This window comes from Pteropus alecto, unplaced genomic scaffold (genome assembly GCF_000325575.1).
Source record: "Pteropus alecto unplaced genomic scaffold, ASM32557v1 scaffold166, whole genome shotgun sequence".
NCBI classification, from domain to species: Eukaryota; Metazoa; Chordata; class Mammalia; order Chiroptera; family Pteropodidae; genus Pteropus; species Pteropus alecto.
In genome coordinates, this window is record NW_006439757.1 from 4,787,181 (window position 1) to 4,813,084 (window position 25,904).

The 25,904-nt window shown below is 34.5% G+C and overlaps 3 protein-coding genes across 6 annotated transcripts in view; 2 read left to right on the plus strand and 1 right to left on the minus strand.

The window, feature by feature from the left end:
• RXFP1 (relaxin family peptide receptor 1) overlaps positions 1–1,058 on the plus strand; it is an 84,905-nt gene extending 83,847 nt beyond the window's left edge. The window contains exon 17 of the mRNA XM_025050400.1: positions 574–1,058. Coding sequence (XP_024906168.1) covers positions 574–875 — 302 coding nt within the window. The 3' untranslated portion in view covers positions 876–1,058. The remainder of the gene's footprint in view (positions 1–573) is intronic.
• A 2,799-nt stretch (positions 1,059–3,857) lies between these two features.
• CUNH4orf46 (chromosome unknown C4orf46 homolog) lies at positions 3,858–7,441 on the minus strand. Of its 2 annotated transcripts, XM_006917001.3 has the most exons (3): positions 7,291–7,441; positions 6,908–7,102; positions 3,858–5,415 (listed from the first exon to the last, which is right to left on the minus strand). In XM_006917001.3, exons 2-3 carry the CDS (start codon positions 7,091–7,093, stop codon positions 5,260–5,262), a joined length of 342 nt encoding a protein of 113 aa, XP_006917063.1. In that variant the 5' UTR covers positions 7,094–7,102; positions 7,291–7,441; the 3' UTR covers positions 3,858–5,259. The 2 variants fall into 2 exon arrangements, with proteins under 2 accessions (XP_006917063.1, XP_024906145.1); XM_025050377.1 differs by lacking the exon at positions 7,291–7,441 and having other exon boundaries at positions 6,908–7,188.
• Positions 7,442–7,471: 30 nt separating this feature from the next.
• Positions 7,472–25,904, plus strand: part of ETFDH (electron transfer flavoprotein dehydrogenase) — a 26,320-nt gene continuing 7,887 nt past the window's right edge. The window contains exons 1-8 of one of the 3 annotated variants that reach the window (XM_025050375.1): positions 7,472–7,830; positions 10,444–10,552; positions 15,231–15,371; positions 15,767–15,996; positions 17,306–17,387; positions 17,821–17,939; positions 20,330–20,407; positions 25,069–25,215. In XM_025050375.1, coding sequence (XP_024906143.1) covers positions 15,775–15,996; positions 17,306–17,387; positions 17,821–17,939; positions 20,330–20,407; positions 25,069–25,215 — 648 coding nt within the window. In that variant the 5' untranslated portion in view covers positions 7,472–7,830; positions 10,444–10,552; positions 15,231–15,371; positions 15,767–15,774. The remainder of the gene's footprint in view (positions 7,831–10,443; positions 10,553–15,230; positions 15,372–15,766; positions 15,997–17,305; positions 17,388–17,820; positions 17,940–20,329; positions 20,408–25,068; positions 25,216–25,904) is intronic. The other 2 variants (XM_025050376.1, XM_006917003.3) reach the window with 2 other exon arrangements.

A 25,904-nucleotide genomic window follows, 5' to 3' on the forward strand; every position in this document is an offset into this window, starting at 1 on the left:
TAATAAAGATCTGAGTACTTGGTAGTTGTATATATACTACAGTGATTTTTATAAGGTTACCAAAGATGTTTTTACTAAAATAAATATCTAGCCAAAAGCCTAAAAAATGCATACCTATTTGTAAAACCAAATAAATAGCCAAAAGGAAATTTATTAAAGCTAAGTCTATATATGTTAAGCAATACTATATGTACTATTTAGTCATTAAAACATTTGAAAAGATATGATTTAATACTAAACAATATTGTGCTTCCTCAAATGGAATCATATTCTAATAATATATATAATAATATATAATAGGTGGAAAATATTTCTACCTAATGGAATACTTTTGTTGATATGTTCAAGAAAAGCTACTTAGCAATAAACCCTACTATTTTGCAGCACCAGCTCAAACACTGGCTCTCTGGAAAGTCATCCTGGAAACACATGTAGACCTGCTACTTACTTAATATGACATCAGAGAGAGAAAAATAAAGAGTCAAAAGAGGACTGGGGTAGAAACAAGGAAAAGCGTTTCTATACCTTGCAAATATCCATAAACATCTGAACTATTTTATTTTTCTCTTCCAGGTACCATCAATTCTTGGGTAGTGATTTTTATTCTACCTATAAACAGTGCTTTGAACCCAATTCTCTATACTCTGACCACAAGACCATTCAAGGAAATGATCCATAAGTTTTGGTATAACTACAGACAAAGAAGATCTATTGACAGCAAAAGAAGTCAGAAGACATGTGCTCCGTCATTTACCTGGCTAGAAATGTGGTCACTGCAGGAGATGCCACCTAAGTTAATGACACCAGCTCTTTTCACAGACCCCTATGAATCATCACTAATTTCTCAATCAACTAGACTAAATTCCTGTTCATAACTGACTCTGAATCCCATCTGCTAAAAGAAAGTAGCTTACAAAGACTTGAGGTTGTTTGGGGAAACTCAAAGTGACTGATTCCCATATAAAGGGAAATAAATTATATTGGTAATGTGTATATACTAGCAAATATTTTGCATAGGAAATTAAGAGAGATCTACTTCAGAAAGATTCATTCTTCTTTTTTTTTTTTTCTTACATTTATTGAGTACCCACTATTTGCATGGCATTGTGGTAAACTCCTGGAAGTAGACAGTATACAATCTTTTCAATTTTCAATATTAAATTGTGTTTAACTACAGTAGAATATACAAAGCCCATCTGCAGCTCCAGTTTAAGGTAGAGCTTTGCCTGTCATGCATATCAGCAAACATAAGAATCATGAACACTTTGAAGTTTTAAGATTTGGGGCTGCTCGATTATAATACCGTCAAGAGAAATTCTGAATGTGAAAATACAGATGTTCTGTTTTAAGAATTCATCTTAACTCTTAAGTCTTTGTACATTTGAGAGCCAATACAACATATTTATTACTATGAAAGAAAAAAGATATTGATATAAACTCAAAACAGCACTTCTCTGTCACTTTCTGCCCTGTTGTCTTTTTGCTTTAAATGAGAACCACCATATGGTATTGAAAAAGGAGAGTAAAAGTACTATAAAGGGATGAATCAGAAAGCTAGGATGAGGATAGACATTGCAATCAATTTGTGAATCCAGAAATGAAACTTTCAAATTTACAGCCAATTGATTTTCAACAAAGATGCCAAGACAATCAAGTAAATAATAGTGTTTTCAACAAATGATGCTGGGACAACTGGATATTCACATGCAAAAGAATGAAGTTGGATCCCTACCTTCACCATATACAAAATTAACTCTATATGAATCAACAATCTAAATATAAGACATATGGGTAAATCTTAAAGACCTTGGATTTGGCAATGGATTCTTAAATGACAACAAAAGGGGGAAAAAAAACATAAATTGGATTTCATCTAAATTAAAAACTTTTGTGCATCAAAGGACGTTATCAAAAAAGTGAAAAGACAACCTACAGAATGAAAGACAATATTTGGAAATCATATATCTAAGGAGGGTTTAATATTCAAAATATTTAAAGAACTCCTACAACTCAACAAAAGAGACAAGTAACCTAATTAAAAAATAATGGGCAAAGGACTCGAACAAATATTTTTCCAAAGAAGATATACAAATGGCCAGTAAGCACATGAAAACATGTTGAACATCACTAACCATTAGGAAAATGCAAATTAAACCACAATGAGATAACACTTCACATCTACTAAAAGGACTGTAATTTAAAAAAATAAAATGTGTTTGCAAGGATGTGGATGGAGATCGAAACCCCCTTCTACATTGCTGGTTTGAATGTAAAATGGTGTACCCACTGTAGAAAATAGCTTGGTAGTTCCTCAAAAGCTTATCTTAGTATTACCATATGATCCATCAATTTCAGTCCTGGATATAAGTCCAAAAAGAGTAGAAAACAGGATTCAAGCAGATACTTGTATGCAAGTGTTCATTGCAACATTATTCACAGTAACCAAAAGATGGAAGGAAAGAACCCAAGTGCCCGTCAACTGATGAACGGATAAAATGTGTGGTATATGCATACACTGGGATATTATTCAGCCATAAAAAGGAATAAAGTTCTGACACATGCTACAGCATGGTGAATGTGAAATAAGCCAAACACAAAAGGACAAATACTGTATGATTCCACTTACATTAAATATCTAGAATAAGCAAATTCATAAAGAAAGATTAGTTTACTGGGTGTGGGAGGGTGGGGAGAGTGATGCTTAAGAAGTGGAGATCATCTTCTTGGGCAAAAAATAAGTTCAAAAATTGATTGTGGATAAACAACTATGCTGTTATACTGGAAAGCCAGTGAATTATACACTTTAAATTGATGAACTTTATGGTATATGAATTATATCTCAATAAAACCGTTTAAAGGAAAAAGAAGAGCTAGAATGCACACATTTAGGAACTTAACTTCAGGAAAGAAAGGTCTATATATACCTTTTTTACTTTAAACAGAAAGCAGTTGTCATCAAGAGATGGCTCTACCTTGTTTGCACAGGTAACCAGGTCATACTATTTTTTTAGCTATTCTACTGGACTCTGAGCTATAGGAATTTTTTTGCTTTCATAAAATGTTTTCAAGTAGTTTTTAAATATATCAAAAATGTCTGAACCATGAAAACACTGGAATCAAAAACATTTATTGAGTATAAAAGTATATTGATTTCTTTTGAACTAAATTACCTGAAATTTGTTAAAAATATGGATTGCTTTGAGTTTTTTGTTCTTACTTGGGGTGATTCCAATGAGTTTTATACATGAGGAATGTGGTACACTTTCAATAAAAATCAGAAGAGAAAGCTATAATTTTGTTTATAATTTAATTCTCTTAACTAGTCAGACCATAATTTTTAAGAAGCTTACAAAAATGAAAATACATTTAAATTCTTTTATAGGATCATTTCAGGATTTATTACCTTAAGTTTTATTACTAATATCAAATGGAAAATTATGTTTCTTAAAGAGTATTTTAAAAAGAATAGAAGCAGTAGTCATGAAGACAGGACAGATAAAATGTCATCCTACAAAACGCTTAATCATAACCTATGTTTAAGGGTCTTAGAAATGCTGTGAATTTACAAAATATACATCTGAAACTACTTTTTAGCATGTAAAATATTTTCAAATGGTTTTCTTAAAGCCATTTAGTTTCCCATCTACTCAATTCATTCACTCTTCTTTCCACCTTCCCAAATAAAGTAACTTCCATACATACATAGATCAGAAGAAAATATAGCCCAATGCTAACATTGATTAAATCTTCATGGCAGAAATGCATTGGTGTCCTTTAAATCATTCACTATCCTGTTATGTTTGAAATATTTCAATAAAAAGTTTTAGAGTAATGAACCCCCAAAAATAGAAACAAAGTTTGCTTTCAACGAGTTTATTTTCGTACATTTTAAAAATTGTACCTTTTAAAAAATTACATGTAAAATATTTTTCTAATGTCAAAACATGCATCTCTTTATTACAGGAACATACCATATGTATTATCTTTAACTTAAAAATTTAATCAAGAACTATGACCTAATATGCTAAACAAAATTATTCTTTGCCCATCCATTTGTCCCCTTTCATAGCTCCATTGTGGAGCTTTAGATATAGTTCTGTACACATCTCCATATCTACAAAGAATTAAGATGACATATCAAAAATGCCCAGAGTTAAATAGTATAAGATTAGTTGGCTTAATCGTTGACACATGACATAAACCACCCCCGCCTACTCCCACAACACACACACACACAAAAAGCAACATAAGATATAGGAAAAGTATAATTGAACATAGTCAATAAGGTCACATAATATCAAAACAATCACAGCATTTAAATTTGATACATTAAAAACTAAATAATTTCTTTAGAAATATATTTAGAATTTAGATTACTTATAAAACCCCAGTAGTACAGAGCCATAACTGTGATAAAGCACTTTAAAGGGAACAATCAAAGATATAACAACATTGAATGCAAGAAATATTATCTGGAGAAGCAGTTAACCTTAGAAATAAATAGGGAAAATATGCATTCTTTCCAGACATGCTTTTATTTTCTAAAGTAAAAGCTTTTTTTAAAAAAGCCTCATAGGACAAAAAATATTTATCACATATTTTAAAAAGCTGTCATCAGTTAAAGTTCAAATCCCCGTTAAAAAAAATTTTTTTCCTTCAGGTCAATGAGGTTCTGATTTAAATATTTTTAAAGAAACAATTATCTTCATGTTAAAAACAGGAAGAAAAAATAGATTTTAATTATGTTGTCAACTCTTTTATTTAACAAACTTTTAGTGATTGTGGTGTGACACTGTTCTAGGTGCTGGGGATATGGAAGTAAATAAGATACAATGATTGGTTCTAGGGAATTTAGCCTAATGAACCTGGATCTAACACTGCTACCCTTAAAGTCACCTTCTTTGGTCCATAAAATGAAGCTCAACTTCAAACTCTGCCATGTTTGGCATCTTCTTGCAAATTGAATAGAATAATGGTCTATAGGGTTTGCTACTGATAACACTATCGTATTATCTACTGATGAAATTAACATTCATAAAGGATTCTATAAAAGTTTAGAAGACAGAAAGTATTTAAGATAAACAAATATCAGCCAGCATCAAAAATAATATCAGTATTCTGCTTTCACACAAGTGATGAAAACCAAGAAAATTTTCATTTTGAAATTTTTCATTTGAAATTTTTATACAGAACTACTGGAGATTTTCCTATACATATGGTACATGTGCAAATATAAATGAGAAAGTACGAGTTGTCAAATCAGTTGTCAGGCTTCAAAGAATCATAGCCTTCTTTTAAGAGGTCCCTCCATGTTTTAAGGAAACGTGCATTTTCTGTACATTTGAAGGCAAGTTCTTCCACTTGAGCTGATACTGCAGATGTGGCTTCAAGAAGTTTGGATAATGAAAATGCTGCCTGAAATTTAAAAAAAAAAAAAAGTTTATTTTTAAATTCTCATTTCATTTTATAGTCTAAAATAGTTAAAACCTTAAAACCACTGCCCAAGTTATTTTCTTTAAAAGTAAAAAATCTTCAAACTAAAACACCAGTTCTTCCAAGGAATCTAAGAAATTCTTTAATATGAAGTAAGCTGTGAGGAAAATGTCTAGAAAGATATCCATGATGTATGAGACATGACAAGTCAATATTTTTTTTAATTGAATATACATTGGAGTCTCACTTAGCTCAACAAGATGACTTGGACCCCTTGACACTAAGTACTAGAAGTATCTGAAGGACTTTATCATAAAAAACTTTCTGATATTGGTGATATTGGGGTAACAAGGGCATCGTTCACTATTTTCACCTATGAATACTTTAGACCATGAAAATGAATAGACCAAAGAACAGATATTCTGACAAGTAACATCAACAAAATCAAAACACATGCAGAAAATATGCAACTCTTGGTGGAAAACTAAATTAAAGGTTCTCTTCAGCTACGACATAAAGATAACACTATTCTTAGATAACACATCAGCACTCCATTCCACATATTCACTTGAAACCAGTCTTGTCTTGTTCAGCAAAAACAGAAGCTGTATCAGCACTTCATCTTTAAAACAAAACAAAACAAAAAACCCTAATACTTGAGCTATGAGATAATCCAGTTCATTCCCCAGTTTCCAATTTGCACAGGAAGGTCTATTCCACAAAGTTCACCCAGGAAGATTACACCTTACTTACGTTATCGCTTGACCCACTCAGAGTCCTTAAATACTGAAACTGTCACCCCCTCCGGTGGTATGTGTGTGTTAGGGTTGTAGATGAGTGTGTGTGCGCGCGTGCGCGCTAGTTTCTGGGACTTCGAGACTCAACAAACTATGCATTCTAGCAACCATAGGGAGGAGGTCTGTGACCAAACGGTTAATGTAACCTACCGGGATTACAGGGGCAGCGACTAACCCCTTCAACCTGGGTGCAGAGCAATGACAGTATTTTCAGCTGGCTCTGGGCAGGTGGCCAACTAGAACAACGGGCTCTTCCTAAGTCCCGCTGCGAGCAATCACAGCCTGATCTTAAGCACCAATAGACAGCAAGGCGGGAGGATGAGAGGGCAGACAGATCCAGCATACGCCCGAGCAGTAGGGCTGCTTGGGTTCGGGTTACAGCGGATAACAAACCAGAAGGCGAAGCAAAAAGAAAACAGGGAGGGATGGAGCAGGTAGAGGCATAATCCCTAATTCCTCAACACTAAATCTAAAGGCCGAGCTCTCGGGGGAAGGGGCGGTCGGTCGCGGGCTTCTCCCAACCCACCCCCAGCCCGCACCTTCAGGGGGCAGAAGGGCGACACGAGCCAGGCCGGGTGTGTGGACTCCCTGTCCCTTCCTCCCTGGCCCCGCCACTGTCCGTCCTCGGACAAGCACCGAGTAGGGACGCGGCGCGGGACCTGTCCGGCGACACTCACGTCTCCGATCTGCAGCTCCACCTCCTCCAGAGGGTCCACCGTTCGGCCACTATTCCTGCTTGGAAATGGCCAGTCCAAACTCACTGGGACGCCGGGGGAAGATGCTGAAGAGGCATCTGAAGACGAGGGAGAGAAGGGAGGCGGCGGTGGCTGCGAAGAAACCCGCGCGTCCTCAGAGTCTGCCATGGAGAAGTGCTGGGACGGCGAAATCAGAATTTAGCAGCGGAACCGACACCAACTGTCTTTCAACCGCTCCCGCCCCAAACCCAGAAGCCCCGCCTCCTCCCACTCGAAATCCCGCCCGGGCTTCCTGAGGCTGTCTGCTCAATTTCGCGAAGTTGATTCCTTTTTCAGGGCAACCAATGAGACGTCAGTCAATTTACCTTGGGCAGTTCACTGCTCCTGCGCAAAGCTCCATTCAAGGCTCAGAAGGCTCGTCAGCTAACTACAACTCCCAGGATTCCGCACGCGTCGCTCCACCTCCCAGTCCCTTCTGCCGTGTGTGCGTTGTCCTATGGGATTTGTAGGCTCTTCCCTACTTAGTCGCCCTGATCCAGTTTAGGAGACACAGAGGCGTAGACCCAATCTGCAACCCGAAGACGCGGGCGGCGCTGGAACTTGGAGTCCCTTTCTTTTTTCACCTTGGGTACATGACCAGAAGCCTCTGCTGGCCATTGCATCATGCGTGGCGCCGGCGCAGAGCGAGAAAGAGGCGGGAACTCCGTGTAGTCAACCTGTAGGCTGAGCCGGGAGGCAAACTTCAACACAGGGCTTGGTGCTTTCCGGCAGGTGATGGCGCCCCCCGAGGCCTAGAGGTGCAGCGCCCGCGGCGAGCCACAAGCAATACTCTTTCCGCTGGGTTCGACCGAGAGTCCTGGTTACAGTGAACATGCTGGTTCCGCTAGCCAAGCTGTCCTGCCCAGGTGAGAGGGAACTTCGGGGAGGGATAAATGAAGGAAGGTCGAGAGGTTAGGAAGAGACGACAGGGGCGCACTTGGGGCCTATAGGCGCCTCTCTTCTCCCAGCTCTCATTTCGTCGGCTAAACTAGGTCAAAGGTTACACCGTCTGCACCTAGCAGTGGATCCTAGGTTCCTCCCCCTGGGGTTGGTCGTCCCAATGGGAAGAATTGACAACTAGGCTAAAGGTCATGAGCGAAGGAAACTTACCAGGACGCCCTCCTCGTGCACTCTGAACTGAATTGTGCAAAATCCTGGCCCTGATCCTTATCCCAAAGCTGAGGTGTTTTCTATTGCATTGTTGAAAAGGGATATGAACAAAGTTTTTCTCCTTGTTCCTGACTTGAGTCGCGTCTTTGCAGCCATCCTAGTACATTCTTAAGAATTTGAAGTCTGATCTGTCACATCATGATTAACATTCAGATGATGCCCAAGTCACCAGATTATTAAATGGAGCCAGGGATTTTTCTACATTGTCTAAAATTAACTGTACGAGCTTATCGTGTTATGGGCGTTACTAGAACGGTCACGGTGACCTGTGAAAACAACATCTCGACTTTCACTTAAAAAAAATTAGAATAATGAAGTTAGATGTTTTGTTTCACTTGAAAACAAAATAAGTTATAAAATTCCAAAAAAAAGTTCAAGACCTTGAATTCTCTCACAACTGGCTTAATTTTTTTAGTTTATTTAAGTTAATTTGCAGTTATGGAATAAACAAGTATACATGTTGCAAATCCAAGGATATCCTTATTATGTAAATTCAAAGTAGAATTTTGTCATATTTGGCCACCATATGTTAAATAAGTAGAACTTTGTTTAAAGTGCCTGCTACCTGTACATGTAATACTACACCAAATGTGCAAAGATGCTATTTTTGTGGAATTTCAAAGTAGTCAGATGTCATCTGCCCTACAGCCTAATTTAATAATAATAATAAGTTGAAGTCATTTTTGGTCCAAGTGCTAACAAAATCCCACCAAAATTACCATTTCTATTTTACTTGGATGCTTAAATCATTGCCATTTTCATAGCCTGGTGTTAGTACTACTGCCAAGGAAGAGATAGACACACCTGTGCTTTCAGTGTGACTTTGATATGGTGGTGTTATGAGTTCATTTGACTTTTGACCTCACTTCTTTACCAGAAATTCAGCCAAGATGCCTAGCTGTACAAATCTTTAAAATGAAATGTCAGATTTGTTTCCAGAAAAGAGGAAATCAGACAGCCCAGTTCCAAATATTCACAATAAATTCATTAGCCGTATTAGCAATAGAATTAGAGTTTGGTCTAATACCAAATCATCAGTTTTCAGAAGCAAATGATAATTTCTATACACTAAACTAAAATGCATCATAAAACTTAAAAGATTTTAATACCTTTTAATAAAATGTAAATTAATATTTTAAAAATATTCTAAAATATGCTTTTGAATGGTGCAGTTCTCCTATAATGTCTTTATGTATTTTATATATTTTTTAAGATTTATGATATGCAAAGGATTATCTAAGGTTTTAAAAATTATTCCCAGTACTACAGTTTCTAGTGTGCATTTGCAAGTAGAGAAACTTAGCTTACTTGCTATTGTTTTTTGAGTGATTATCAAAAACAGATTTTCAATGTTTAAAAGGCTTTAGAGTTCAGTCATTCAAATCTCTTCCCCTCCTGCATTCATCATAATCTTTAATTATTGATTGTCTGATGCTAGGTTTTTACCTTTCTAAAAAGAACACTTTTACTGGAAAGAATAAAACAAAAATATGTTAATTCTTCAATTGGGTTTTAAAGAATAAAAATTTCTCCATTTAGAAAAGAATGAAAGAAAATAACTTATTTTCACCATAGCTCAGATTCAGTTACTTCAGAGATTATTTCAAATCCAGCTGTAATTTCAGAATTTGATGATGTTGGAAGGATTGAGACTGAGCTTCTCTGGGATCATCAATTTATATTCATCTCCTATAAATGGGAGTTGTACCTGCTGCAAATATAAGATCATGAAGGATAAGATGTTGTATTAAAATTAATAATTCTTAACTGTTCAGTATGTTCATGAAAGTTTAAATTTTATTATATATTCCACATCCAAACAAAAGTCTTGATTGGTCTCTGCTATTTATTTGTTATAGTCCATATTTAGAAATGTTCATTTCTAGGTAGATGCTTCATATAAGAGACAAGTTAAAAATTAGGAAAGGCCTTATTATTATTATTGCCCTGTAACCCAGGAATTAGTTTTAGGAAATTAAACCAGAGATTTGCAGGTTCCTGGATGAAAGTTGAAATTGTAACTAGAAAGGTCCTTGTCCAGTTAACAAATATATATTAGCAACTTGCTTTGTGTTAAAACATATACTAGATCCTACATCATAATATTTCCAAGGCAAAGATTGACTATAAAATTTAGAGCTGATGGGGAAGGGAAGATTTAAATAACTTCCTAAAAATTTTGTTGCTATTAATTAATTCAAACACAGAGTAGACAGATTCCAAAGCCTGTGCTTTTAACCACTGACTTTCCATGTTACCCTTTTTTGTTTTTTTTTTTTAATTAATAAACTTTATTTTTTTTTTTTTAGCAGTTTTAGGTTTAAAGAAAAACCCGAGCAGAATGTACAGAGTTTCCATATAACTTTCCCCCATTCTCCATTAACATCTTGCATTGGTGTGGTACATTTGTTACAACTGGTGAGCCAATATTGATACATTATTATTAATAATAGTTTACATTAGAGTTCCCTCTTTGTGTTGTACATTCTATAGGTTTTGACAAATGTATAATGACATATGTCTACCATTAATTACATTATCATACAGAATAATCACTGTCCCCCAAATTCTCTGTGTTTGATTTATTCTTTTGTATGTGGGTGTGTGTGTGTGTGTGTGTGTGACTTATTCATCCCTTTCTCTCTCTTCCTCAATCCCTGGCAACTACTGATCTTTTTTTTTTACTATCTCTTTAGTTTTGCCTTTTTCAGAATGTCATGTAGTTGGAATCGTACAGTATGTAGCCTTTTCAGATTGGCTTCTTTCAATATGCGTTTAGGTTTCCTCCATATCTTTTCATGGCTAATAACTCAGTTCTTCTTAGTAATAATATTTCATTGTATGGATGCACCACAGTCTTTTTATCCATTTACCTTTTGTAGGACATCTAAGTTTTGACAATTATGAATAAAGCTGCGTAAACATTCATGTGAAGTTTTGTTGTTGTTTTTTTAATCCTTGGTATTTTCTGTCTTATTTAAGATACACTCTTGAAATTTTTAGAACTGTATAATACATTATTGTTGGCCATAGATACAATGTTATACAGTAGATTTCTAGAGCTTTTTCATCTTGCTTGACTGTAGGTTTTGGGGTGATTAATTTTCACTTCATTTGGTTGAATGCAAAGTAGTACCATTATTGGATCATATGTTAAGAACATGTTTTGCTTTGTAAGGAAATGGCTATGCCATTTTGCATTCCCACCAGCAGTCAGAGTTTCTGTTACTCCACATCCTTGTCAGCATTTGTTGTTGTCTGTGTTTTGGATTTTAGCCATTCTAATAAGTGTGTAGTGGTATCTCTAATTTGAAGTTCTCTAATAACATAAAATGTTCAGCATCTTTTCATATGCTCATTTTCCATCTGTATATCTATATGTCTTTGGTTAGGTATCTGTTCAGATCTTTTGCTCATTTTTTAATTGACTTTGTTTTCTCCTTGACTTTTATGAGTTCTTTGTATATTTTGGATACCAGCCCTTTATTAGTATCACGTTTTGCAGATATTTTCTCCTAGTCTGTGGCTTTATTTTTTCACTCCTTCATGTTGGTCTTTTAATGCTTCTCATTTATAAGTCTAGCTTGCCTTTTCACAAAGAAAGATGCTAAAAAAGCATTAACCTATTATATAATACTGTGGGTGAATAGTAACAGTATTCTAATGAAGGAGAGTGTAAATAGAACTAATATTCAATCAACAAATATTTATACCTATATGTATAGGCTAATACTGGGATTTAGCATGAACAAGGAAACGACAGGTACTTTGGAACTATGCTATCTACTGGGAAATTCAGACAACTAAGCAAGACATTTACATTTATATCATTTTTTGGTCATATAGGTTTTTTAAATTTTCGTCAAATGATTGTATGATTTTTGAGATTTTTACCATACTTAGAAAAATCTTTCCAAATCCAAGATTCTAAAAAAAAAAAAAAAAATTACCAGCGTTTTCCCCATAACCTTTTGTGTGTGACTAAATGTTTTTTAATAACAGTTTAAACCATCTAAAGTGTACAGCTCAGCGGTTTTTAGTCTATTCAGAGTTGTGCAACCATCACCACAACCTGTTTTAGAACATTTTCATTACCCGCAAAAGAAACCCTATACCCAATAGCAGTCATTCTCTAAGCCCTCCAGCCCCAGTAACAGCTAATCTACTTTCTGTCTCCATAAATTAGTCTGTTCTGGATATTTCATATACATGGAGTCATATAATACATGTTTTTTTGTGGATGGCTCCTGTCACTTAGCACAATGTTTTTTAAGGATCATCCATGTTGTAGCATATATCACTACTTTTTTGTTGTTGTTGCTGAATAATATTCCATTGTACGGATATATCATTTTTCCATTTATCAATTCACTAATGGACATTTGGGTTGTTTTCAACTTTTTGACTGTTATAAATAATAGAGCTATGAACATTTATTTGCGCACAAATTTTTATGTGGACATGTTTTTATTTATCTTAGGTATATACCTAAGTGAGTAAGTCACAGAGAAACTGTGTTTAATATTTTGAGGAACTGCTAGACTGTTTTCCAAAGTGGCTGTACCGTTTAACATTCCCACTAGCAGTATATGAGGGTTCCAGTTTCTCCACATGCTTATCATCATTTGTTATTGTCTGCCTTATTGATTTTAGCCATCCTAGTGGATATAAAGTGGTGTCTCATTTTGTTTCTGATTTGTGTTTCCGTGATGGTAATGATGTTGAGCATCTTTTCATGTGCTTATAGGCAGGCCATTGGTATATCTCCTTGGGAGAAATGTCTGCTTAGCTCCTTTGTCTGATTTTAACTGGGTTGTCTTTTTATTATTAAAAATGAATTCTTTATATATGCTAGATACAAGTCCCTTCTCAGATGTATATTTGCAAATATTTTTTTCCCATTCCATGGGTTATCTTTTTACTTTCTTGATGGTATCTTTTGAAGCATAAAACGTTTTAATTTTTATGAAGTACAACTTACCCGTTTTTTGTTGCTTCTGCTTTTGACATCATAGATAAGAAATCATTGTTCCAAGGTCACAAAGATTTACAACCATTTTTTCCAAAAAAAAATTATTTTACCTCTTATATTTAGGTCTTTGATCATTTTAGAGTTAATTTTTTATCACCAAAATCTTTATTTTTTAACTTTTTATTTTGAAATAATTTTAGACTTACAGAGAGTTTCAGAGATAGCACAGATTAACTTCTATATAACTATAGTATAACTATCAAAACTAAGAAAGTAACACTGATGCAATACTATTAACTAAACTAAAGACTTTGTTCAGATTTCCTTTTTCTGTTTCAGGATCCAATCCAGGGCACCACAGTGCTTTTAGTTGCCATGTGTCCTTAGTCCAATTCAGTGTGACAGTGCTTCTGTCTTTTCTTGTCTCTCATGACCTTGACACTTTTAGTGTGGACTGGCTAGGCATGTTGTGGCATGTCCCTCAACCTGAGTTTGTTGATTTCTCAGGATTAGACTGAGGTTATAGATTTGGAGGAAGTATACCCCAGAGGTGAAGAGCCCTTCTTGTCACATCATATCAGGGAGTAAGAGGGTGATACCAGTATGTCTTGTTGCTGATAAAGTTAAGTTTGATTACTTGATTAAAGTGTGTGGCATATTTCTCCACTGTAAAGTTAATGTTTTTCCCTTTCCATACTATACGTGTTAATAGTCACTAAGTCCAGTCCACACTCAGATACAGGAGAATCAAATAATTCATGAATATGTCACCATTATCTTTTATATTTTGACTTTGCCTGTTAAAATCATTGACCAAGTGGAATTCATTTTGATATAAGGAGGGAGGTACGCTTTTTTCCAAATGACCATTTCTTCTCTCTTATTTGAAATGGCATCTTTATCATATACCAAATCCTTGTGTTCTTCTATTTCTGAACTCTTTATTCTTTTCCTCTGATTTTTCTATTTCTTCTCCCTTAACATACTTTTAATTATTATAGCTCCAGATACAAGTTTTTATATCTGTCAGGGCTAGTTCCAAGGGAGGAGTTTCTGTCCCTTTTTTATGATGAGAGAGATTATCAAAGAGGAGATACCAGAGAAGGGAGTCAGAAATTGAAGGTAATGGAGGAAGGGAGGATATCAGATCCCTCCTTCCTAGGGAATGTCCCCAGGAAGATGGGAGGGATAAGCCTTCTCATGCAGGTGGACAGATTAATATAAGTGAGGGGGAAAGATATCTGTTCTATTATAACCAGAGAGAATGAACAAAGAATGGACACAAATATGATTACTCTGGAGGTTGTTGCCAAGGAATTGAGAAAGTTCCCATTTAATTGCTTTTATCTTTCTGTGAGGTTTGGTGTGCTAGGGTATCTGCTCTAGGTAAGGAAGGAAGGAGATAGAATTGAAGGTTAAGGACAACAGAGGTTTAATGAACATTCTTGCAGATAAATCATCACACTTCTGTTTATTTCCATAAAATTCTATTTTATAACTCAAAGAAAACATGGCCATATGGGAGAGTCAACTTAAAAAGAAACTGACCATAAAACCCAGGTTGTCCATATTGTCCCAACATAATCATTAATGCTGCCCCTTATTACTTTCAAAAGTATCCAGTTTGGATGGCAGATTATATGGTCATTCTATTTATAGCTTAAGTTTGACGTGAGCTAAATTGAATAAATTAGTTTATTAGATACTTTAAAATATAATTTGAAAACATTGCTTTATGAGAAAAAGCTAACTGAATTGTTCATCTAGGAAAGAGTTTCTGGCCATATCACAACTAGTGGCTCTATAGCGTAGATCTAACTATTCACTGAATGTTTGCAGTTTTGATAGGTCAGAATATAAACAATATATAAGGTTTGCCGTGAAGTCATACAATTTCAGGTCAGGAAAGTAGAGTTCATCTAGTGACTCTTTACTTTTTTGGATGAAGAAACAAATCAAGAGAGGTTAAGTGATTTATTTAAGGTCTTAGGGCTAATTAAAAGAAAATTAACCAGAAACCAACTCTGATCCCCATCCCTAGACTTTTAAAAAAATATTTTTCCAGTCTACTCTTGTGGAAAACTAATCGAAAAAATAATAATATTGTTCATAATTTTCATGCAGCATATCAGTGCTTTCATGCATTAAAAATTAAGAAAAATTATCTACCTCTGCATGCTACAAGATGGTCTTCAACTTCCGTTGTACCTCGAATTACTACCCACTATACTATTTATCCCAGAGATAAGGACAAGCGATGGGAAGGTAAGTAATAATTTGTGTAAAATTGTTGAGACTTTCTAGATACTTTGTATCATTTTATAGAGGGAAATGTATTTTTCATGATAATGTAAACATCTAATATTATATGTGTGAAATCTATTACATATTAACATTTGGAAAAGCAAATACTTGCTAAATTTATAATAATAAATTTCAAAGCCAAAGGTTGGTTTATGGAAGCCAAAATAAGATACACAGTGGAACCATCCAACTAATGCAATAATATAGTTAGTATAATTCTCATGCAAAGCAGAGGGACAATTTCTATAAATAATGCTCTGAAACATAGTGGATATTTGTATCACAGTATGTGATTTTGTCAGGTCCTATTCACTTCAGACTTTTATATATTGTTTAAAACTTTTTTTTTGTCCCAGGAGTGAGCATGGAAAGGTTTGCAGAAGAAGCAGATGTAGTAATAGTTGGTGCAGGCCCCGCAGGGCTCTCTGCCGCTATTCGTCTAAAGCAATTGGCTGCTAAACATGACAAGGACATCCGTGTGTGTCTCGTGGAGAAAGCTGCCCAACTAGGAGCTCATACTCTCTCAGGGGCTTGCCTTGACCCACGTGCTTTTGAAGAACTGTTCCCAGACTGGAAGGAGAAGGGAGTATGAAACATTGTTTTTTATGCAAACTCTAATCTTTACTTCTATTTCCAAATTACTGGGTTATGGGAAGCCCTTTTCATGTAATTCTGTCTTTGAGAGGATAATTTTTTTTTTAATTTAAAAAGGGCAAAAAGAGATTGAATCATATCAAATATCATTATAATTTTAAGATATTAACTTATTTTTATATAATGCCTTCTTTGTGTTATATTTATGTACTGGATTTATGAGAAGGCATTATCTTGAGAAGATCTTTGAAAATTTGTACCGAATAAAATACAGCATTTTGACTTTGAGAGTATTTCTTAACTTTTTCCATAGGTGTTTATATCATTGTTCTTAAGAAAGTGTTATATAAATTTTCTGGGGCATTGCAATATCTGAAGCCAGAGGATAATATAATTTTCTAAAGAAATAAATTAACATGGCCTCTCATAACCTAAGCAGAAAAGGCACTGGTTTGATATGCAGAGAACCAAATGCTAGTTTTACTGCTCTCATAATTTGTATGACCTTGGTTAAAATCTTACACTCTACATATCTCAGGGGTTTTTTTTATGTAAGATGCGTTATATTTATCCTACCCTTAAGGTTAAAATATTTAGTATCTGTGAATATACTTTGCAAAGGTAAACTATTATGTAAGTATTTCTGTATTCTTTCCATATGGAGTAAATTAAATTCCAAAAATGTCATCTCTACTGTTCTTCCTAAAATATCAAGCTCCTTTAAACTAGAAATACTTTAATTATGCCTTATTAACTTTCATTTTTCAATATTGTATCAGAAATAGATATCATTGAATGATTATTGACATATCAATTTTAATAGAAAAAAGTTTTACACATCAAAGCCCTGTATAGCTACGCAGATACATTCTATTACATACATATTAACTGTCTTTATCCAAAGGAAAAATAAAACTTGTCTTATGTTTTCATCAAGCAGGAAGTTACAACTTGGAGCAAGTGCCTAGGCTAAACTCCCACAGAGACAGGGAGACAGGAAGCCATCCTCCTTGATGTTCGTATTTCAAAGATGTCTTCAGTGTCCCCAAGAAAGACATTTCTGGGATGCAAAACTGGCTTATTTAGCTTTTAAAAAAGATTCCCATACATCTCAAAGAAACAGAGGATTTACAGTCCAAGTTTTTGAAAGAAAATGATGAAAGAAAAGTGAGGGTAGTTCCCTTTACTCTTTTTTTTCTTTTCTTTTTTTCTTTACTTTTTGATATAGTTTTTTTTAATTTGAATTTACCCTTACAAATGTTAACTAAAAACTTTCTTTTCTTTCCTTATTTTATTTCTAGGCTCCACTTAATACTCCTGTAACAGAAGACAGATTTGGAATTTTAACAGAGAAATATAGAATTCCTGTGCCAATTCTTCCAGGTAAGATATGATAAGAATTCATGGAATCATAGAATTCCACAGGTGAAAGGAGCTACATTTCATCTGGTGAAATCCCTGCCTTTTATGAATGAGCTGGCTAAGGCCCAGAGATTCAAAGGACTTACCCAAAGTTATACAGCCAGCTCGTGGGAAAGCAGGACTAGAACCCAGTTCTTTTGTCTTCCAGACTAGCAGAATTGAAATAGCCTTGTAAGCCAACCAGGAATTTCTAATTTAGTGTTTCAATGTTGTTTTTAAGTTAATAATTAGAACTCTAGACCAAAATTATAAATAAATTGAAACTGTGACCATAAGATAATGTATATATTTATGCAGAAATTATGCAGAAATTGATTAGAATTTTTAAATTAGGTATTCTTGAGATGTTTTATCAATAAAAAGTTAGATTTATAAATTAAGCATGTATTTATAGGTCTTCCAATGAATAATCATGGCAATTACATTGTACGCTTGGGACACTTAGTAAGCTGGATGGGAGAACAAGCAGAAGCCCTTGGCGTTGAAGTATACCCTGGTTATGCTGCTGCTGAGGTTTGTACAGACTTGTTTTTAATATCTATGGGACGTAATCTCTTGAAAATAAACCAAGAATGGTACAAAGGTTAAGAAATAAATATTTTAGAAAAGCCATAGGATTTTGGAATTACAAGATTAGAAGGAATCTTAAATCTGTCTGTCTATCTACATATGTATATTAGAGAGACTCTTAAGAAGATCTAATCCAAAGACATATTAGACTTCCTTGTACACACGTCAAGTGATTGTCAAACTTATGATCGAACCCCATCAGGGATGGAAAAAAAATCTCATATTTCTATTGTTGGTAATACTCTCTTCCTTACAGTGAATAGAAACTTATTTACTGTTTTATACTGTAAAGGACAAATCTATCCCCTCTTTCAAGGGCAACTTTCCAATTATAATTGTGCCCTGCTTTCTTTTCTTCCACACCTTTACTTTGGTGTTTTTCTTCCCCAGGTTAAATATTCTTGATTCTTTCACCTTTCATGTTACATAGTTTGAGTTCCTTCAGTGTTCTCATTGCCCTCCCCTTTTTATCCCCTTTTTGCGATGGCGCCCAGAATGAATACATGACTTCAAGCCTAGTGTAGAGCAGGTCTATTATCTTCTTCATTCTAGAAACTGCTTTTTCATTAATGTCCTCAAAATAACTACTTTGGCAACCATATCTTATTGTTGATTCTCACTAAGTATTATTGGGGAAATTATGAAACATAAAATCTCCTGCTAACCCAGAAAAATCACCTCTACAAATTATAAAAAAGAATCAAGGCAGTTTTGTTATTGAATGAGTACTAAACCAAGGTTACAGTGCATGTCACCAGCAGCCTGTTAGGGAGATTGCCAAGACAGAAACAAATCTACCCTTTTGCATCGAGAGACAGTACAACTCATTATGTACATGTTGTCTGTAATCAAAGGAGAAATAAAACTTCTTGAGTCTTTTGACAAGCAGCATCCAGCACAGACACCCACAGAGACAGGGAACCAAACATCTAGCACAGACACCCATAGAGACAGGGAGACAGGACATCATTCTCCTTGATGTTCACATTTCAAATATGTCCCTGAGGCCCTCTCCCAAAAAAAAACCCACATTTCTGAGATGCAAATCTGGCAGGAGTTTTATTTAGCTTTTAAAAAGATTCCTGTCTATCTCAGAGAAATAGTTTATAGTTAAGTTGCCTAAAGAAAATGCTGAAAGAGTCTTGATGGGAAGGGGAGTTCTCTTACTTTGGCACCAGGGAAAATTCGAAAAAATTTTTATTTGGTTTCACCCTTACAGTGTATATGTAAGTCAAATAAAACAAACAGGTCCCTGTATTATACTTGCCGATACTAATTTCTGTTTTCCCAGCCCATACATATGCATTTGGTTTTTTGTACCCAAGTGTGGGGTTTTACATTTCTCCTGGTTAAAATGTTTTTGACTGGGATCAGGGTCAAAATCCCACATTGGTCATGTGTAGAATTCGTGATTTTCACTTTTTGAATGCATACACACACACAGTCTCTCTTACCTCCTTTCTTTTCTTCGGTTCCTTAAAGATCATCATCAATAGTTTAATGATCTGTTTGTCAGGTTTTTGGTACTCTAAGCCAGACTTCAGTTCTAATTCATAGCCACATTCTACTATTGATTCATTTTCAAGGTATCAAGGCAAACATTTATATCTTTTTTTTTTTTTAATCTCTATTGCTACTAATCTTTGTTATATCTTTCCACTCATGTGCTTTCTATTGTGTGATTCTAGTGGACATTTTGTACTTTGCTATCCAAAGGGCATTTTCCTCTAGAGAGGAAACAAACCAGGTACAAGTTAGAGAGTATTACTTCTCATCCTCAGAATTATACTTTTGACCAGTTTTTCCCTTTCCTTTTTGCTGAAGAAATAAACTTTAATCACCTTTGGGCTGTCTTCAACCTCTCTGTTTTGTTTTGTTTTGTTCTGGGGGTTTATTTGGAGTGCGGGAGATCTAAGGTCATTTGGGAGTCTCTCCTGACACCATTCTTCTCTTTCCACTCACTGCAATGTTCTTCTTGAGTTATAGGCCCCGATTTCAAGTTTTGCCCACATGTTTGCGATATCTGAACTCTTCAAAGAACTTTTGGTTTAACCTTATTGGTTTTTTTAGTGACCTCTCTAGTAGCTTCTCCATTTTCTTCCTAATCAAGGTTGTGGCATTTCTTTCATTTCCAACTGTTTGAGCTGTATTCTTTTATATTGTAGAAGGGAATATCTTAAAAACATGTCTCTTTTTGCCTAGACATTTTAAAGCCTATATTTCTATAATCTAGAGAACACGTTCACTTTCTAAAAAACTCTAAGGTTGTTTCTTGTTTCTTTTCAAGGTAGTTATGAATCTTAATGTGATAATGAAATATGTTTTCATTTTAGGTCCTTTTTCATGAAGACGGTAGTGTAAAAGGAATTGCCACTAACGACGTAGGGATACAAAAAGATGGTGCACCAAAGGTAAACATTTTAATAATCGTGTACTTAAAGCTACAGAACAAGAATCAATTTAAACTCAGTAATTTAGTCTTGCTGCACATTAAGTATATGTTAGAATTTTTCTCTCGTTATTAAAAAATACAGAAGCATCTTCGAACTATAAACATTTAAGCAAGTAGATATAACATGTTTAAGAATAATTTTTTTTTTAGGTAGAAATATGTCTCATACAAATATAAAAGAAATGTGTGTCAAAGATTTTATTTCATTCATCAAGGAAGGAATGAGTAAGGTGTTGTTAACAACCAGTTTAAAAAGAATTCAGAAACCAGCCATCACCTGCTTTGCCACCACCAGTTGTCCTCTCTGTGGACAAGAGGCATTTGCATTACTATCAGCAATACTGACAGAGTCTTCGGACATAAACCTGATTGCCTTCCTCTTATTCAGATATAAGCCTGGATGGTTTTCAGGTTTTCACACCTTGTATTTTCGGATTTGGAAAAGAAAAACTCTTAGGATATGTATCTCACACTCTATAAGATTCTTTGGAAAATGATATTATTTTTCTTATATTCTGTGTTATGGTTGTTTTCTATACTGTCATAATTTAATTTTAAATTCTGTTATTCCTTTAAAATGTTCATATTTAATATTACAACAAAATTGAAGCACACAAATTCTGTCATTCTGATATTTCATTTTTTGTGTGTTCTCATGATATTAGTTCAAACATATTTTTGTGTTCTGTGTTTTGTATTTGTAGAAACATATTTTATATATTGTATTTATATAGATAAAATAGCATAGACAAGTACAGTAGAGTCCTAATAATTTGAGCTGAAAAATCTCAGTTTTTAAAATAATTATTTTAGTACCAAAAGTTTGGAGTGGGGCAACCAAGGATTTTGTTCACTCTGTTGTTCTATTCTCTGTTGAACCCACTGCCGTTAGGCTTTCTTCCCTGCCATCTCACCGAAATAGCTGTTGTCAGAGTCACAAATACCTCCATCTTGTCAATTCAGTAGTCATTTCTCTGCCTTCTCTTGACCTCCTATCTGGCAGCACTGACACAATTGAATAGCTTCCTCCTTGTTGAAACACTTTCTTGACTCGGCTCTTCACGCTACCTCTTTTGGTTTTTCTCAGTGTTTCTCTGGCCCCTCCTCTTGTTGCCCTGCCTGCTTTTCCTCTTTCTTCCTTTAAATAGATATTGAGGCTCTAGGGCTTAGTGTGGAGTCCTCCATCTACATTTTCTCCATAGTGACCTCATCCAGTCACATGGTTTTAAATACCTCTTCTGACTTTCAGAATCGTATGTCTTCCTGCTTATTCAATAACTCTACTCCCATGTCTAATAGGCATCTTGTAAGAATTCTGACTTGGACATTTTTAAGTTTCAGAGGTCACCCAAGGTCAGACAGATATTAAGTGGTTGGGCTGGGATTTGAATATTGGCACTGCAGCTCCAGGGCTTGTCCCTTGAACACTGAAGGGCGTGTTTTGCCTCTCAGAGGAAACAGAAATATGTTAAGTAGTATTTAGTTCATTATAATTATTTTATAATTGGTGCTGGGAAAACTGTATGTCTATCTGGAAGCAAATAGAGTTGGACCTCCCCTCAAAAACAAATCAAATAGAGTTGGACCTTCATTTTAAAAAATTCTGAAGATTTCTTCCTTCCTTCCTTCCTTCCTTCCTCCCTCCCTCCCTCCCTCCCTCCCTCCCTCCCTCCCTCCCTCCCTCCCTCCCTCCCTCCCTCCCTCCCTCCCTCTCTTTCTTTCTTTTTTTTTTGGCGAGGCAACCCTTGGTTGACCTCACAGATTACAAAGACCTTGTCAGTTTACGATCCTTTATTTTTTACACCTACAGCATCTGGTCTTCCGAGGTGGTCTCCCATCCAAGTACTGACCAGGCCCGACCCGACCCTACGTAGCTTCTGAGATCAGACGGGATGGGCTTGTTCAGGGTGGCGTGGCCATAGACTGATTATTTCTTAATAATAAAAAAAAATCAGAAAGGAGAGAAACTCTAGATAATAATTATAACCTAGGAGTAGGATATGCCATTTTAATAAGAAATTAAAAATCTATAAGAGACAGACTTTTTTTTAACTAGGATTTTTTTTTATTATTAAAAATTATTGGGATGACATTGATGAGCAACATCCTATCAGTTTCAAGTGTATAATTCAACAATAAACCGTATATATATATATTGCATTGTGTGTTCACCGCCCACAGTTAGATTTCTTTCTGTCACCACATATTTGACCCCTTTACCCCATCTACCTCTCCCCTCCCTTCCTTCCCCTCTGGTAACCACTAGTCCACTGTCCATGCCCATGAGTTTCTGTCATGTTTGCTCATTGCTTTTAGATTTATATCTGACTTACTTCATTTAGCATCATTAGAGACAGACCTTTTTTAACTATATGAAAATTAAACACTTCTGTGTATCAAAGGATACTATAAAGTCTATGATTAAACAGTAGATCAGAGGAAACTCTAACTATAGTATCAAAGAGCAGTAGTACACTGATAAGAAAAAAAGTTACAGTGGAAAAATGAGCAACATCTAAAAAACGGACATTTCACAGAACAGCAAATCCAGATGATCACTAATCATATGGAAAGATTCTTAAATACTTTTCAGAGTCCACAGCTTAAATATCATTTCTTCAAAAAGGCTTCTCCTTTCTACCTCATTCAGAAGAGTTTTCTTCATCTCTCATAACAGCCGGCGCTTTGTTTCATAGCCCTTAATCACAGTTTGTAATGATACCCTCAGGTGCTCATTTAATGTCTGCCTCTGTGAGCAGTCTGAGGAGAAGGGACATGTTTTTTTTTTTTCCTGGTCTCTGTATTCCCTGTACCTAGCATAGAACTCAGCACATTGTAGATATTCATTTAATATTTTCTGAAATAAAAAGGGATGCTGAAAATAGTAGTTAGGAAAATGCAAATTAAAATAGCAGTGGTATTACTACACTTAGCAAAAATGTAAAAGAAAGTTATATCTATCACTAGCTGGACTATAGGGAAAAGGGTCTTATATACTGCTGGTGGAAATATCGTTTCAGGCTTTTTGGAAGGCAATCTGGTAAACATCTGATAAAATAAAAATAGGTGTGCCCTTTAATCTAACAGTGCCACTCCTGGGAATCTATCTTATAATAATAAAAGCACCCATAATGTAAGAATATATGTACATAAACGAAGGTGAATGTTTTATAATGTTGTTTATTGTTGCAAATAAAATGGAAACAGTGAATGCCATTACTCATTAGCAAAATAGTCGAATAACCTATAGTATTTCCAGAACCAATAAAGAGAAAGATTTGAGCTATACAGTGACTTGTAAAGATTCCCATGAAGTAATATTAAGTGAGAAAGGAAAGATTCAGAAAAGTTTATATTATGTGACCCTATGTTTATAAAGTTAACCAAAAACTTTAAGCTTATATGTATCTCCATATGTGCATGTGAATATATATTTTGGTAGAACTGTACATATGAGGTTGTTAACATGGTTTATATGGATGAGTGAGGTGTAATAAGATAATCAAAAGGTACTGATTAAAGTTATTTGTAGGATGTGCGTGCATGTGCAGTATACATGTTTTGCATATATGTGACATGGATAAGCACTATACAGGAAAAAATAGAAGTTACCAATAAACATGTGAAAGATGTTCAAACTCTCTAGTAACCAAAGATATTAAATTAATAATGAAATAATTCTCACCCTTTGGACTGAAAAATTTGGCACCAAGGATATTCATCTGAGCAATGCTTAAAATAGTGAAACTCTAGAACAGCCTAACTATCCAACTATTGAGAATTGGTTGGAAAATTAGGGGAATCTATTCAAGGATTAAAAATGAATACTTTATTTGGTATATATTGCCGTAGGCAAATTACTTGATAATATAATATGAAAACAGTTATAAAACAGTTTGTCAGTCTAAACCTGTTTTTTTGTATGACTGTGTCTGCATGTATACATATATGCAAATATGTGAATAGGGACATATCAGGAAAGATATATTTCATTAGACTTTCCTGATTATACAATATTTTTTTATTCAGTAACTTTGAGTGCCTACCATGTGCCAGACATAAGTGCAAAATATAGAAAGCGAAAGAAAAAAGATTTTAATTATAGCTTTTTTTTTCCTTGAAAAATTTCAGTTTTACAATATACGTTCAGCAGAGAACAGGTAAAATTAAAGTGAAAAAGGAGAGCTGAAGAGTATGTTTAGTATGATCCTCTTTTTTTGAAGGATATAAATAGGCTCTATGATTCACAAGAAAACTATTAAAAGTGTTTTGTGCTTCAGAGGATAGGATTGGAGAAACTGGGAACAGTGGGGAAATAGCCTTTCATCTTTCACTTTCTATTTATTTGTAGAGAATTTGTTTTAGCATGAACAGACTTTATTTGCTTTTTTAATTCTTACAAACTACCATTTTTTGAAGTAAAAAAAAATATATATGCATAACAGACACAAGATATATTATAAAACTTAAATTAAATTCCACTTATAACAGTAGTTAGTTTTATTTCTGATATATTTGCACACTCTTCTATACCTGAATCATAGTTTAATTTGAGGCTGACTAGAATGTGAAAATTTTTAAAATTGTCATGTGTTGCCATTTAACATTTTTATTTTTTAGACAACATTTGAGAGAGGACTAGAACTACATGCCAAAGTTACAATTTTTGCAGAGGGTTGCCATGGACATCTAGCCAAGCAATTATATAAGAAGTTTGATTTGAGGGCCAATTGCCAACCCCAAACCTATGGAATTGGACTGAAGGAGGTATCCTGGTTTGTTTTGGTTTGTTTAATGTCAAAAATCATTTGTATTACCATGTAATTATATTGATTTAATTTTAGAGTTATATTTTTTATAAACTTGAAATGTTCATTGTGACAAAATATTTTGGATATTTTTCAAGAGGAGAAAATATTACAGATCAATTTTTATTATTATCTAAATTGTATCTGTATGTTGTAATTGTTTTATCAAGTGTTGCTTGAAATGTCTTGAACTTGAAAATATTTGTAACATTGTTTTTCATTATAATGCCATCTGCCCTAATAGGATTTGACCTGTTATTCCTATGCTGTTTGTAAGATGACCATGTCCTACAAAAATTTTTTTAGAATTGTAATATGAAGATAATTTAGGTTATGAAACATACACAGACATAGCATATTCATCTGCAACCTAAAATTTAGTTTAAGTGTTGTAGATTTTCTCAGTTTATCTTAGGCTTATTAGAGTGTAAAAGTTTCATTATAATCCTTTTGTTTAAATTTATTTTTAGGGCAAAGCTCAAGAAGGCTCAAATTCTATGTATAGCTAGGTTCATTATATCGTGAATAAGGACTTAATTGTTTTGGTAGATTGCACATAATATCTGATTTTTAGATAACACTTCAGCTGGAAATTTTTAAAAATTTTAAACACCATTTGAAAATAGGATGAACAATTTACTTCAACTG

Coding starts and splice junctions, on each gene's coding strand:
- CUNH4orf46 (XM_006917001.3), bottom strand. CDS start 7,093: ATGGCAGACTCTGAGGACGCGCGGGTTTCTTCGCAGCCACCGCCGCCT. Junction 5,416..6,907: donor TGGAGCTGCAGATCGGAGAC/GTGAGTGTCGCC, acceptor TTTAAATTTCAG/GCAGCATTTTCATTATCCAA.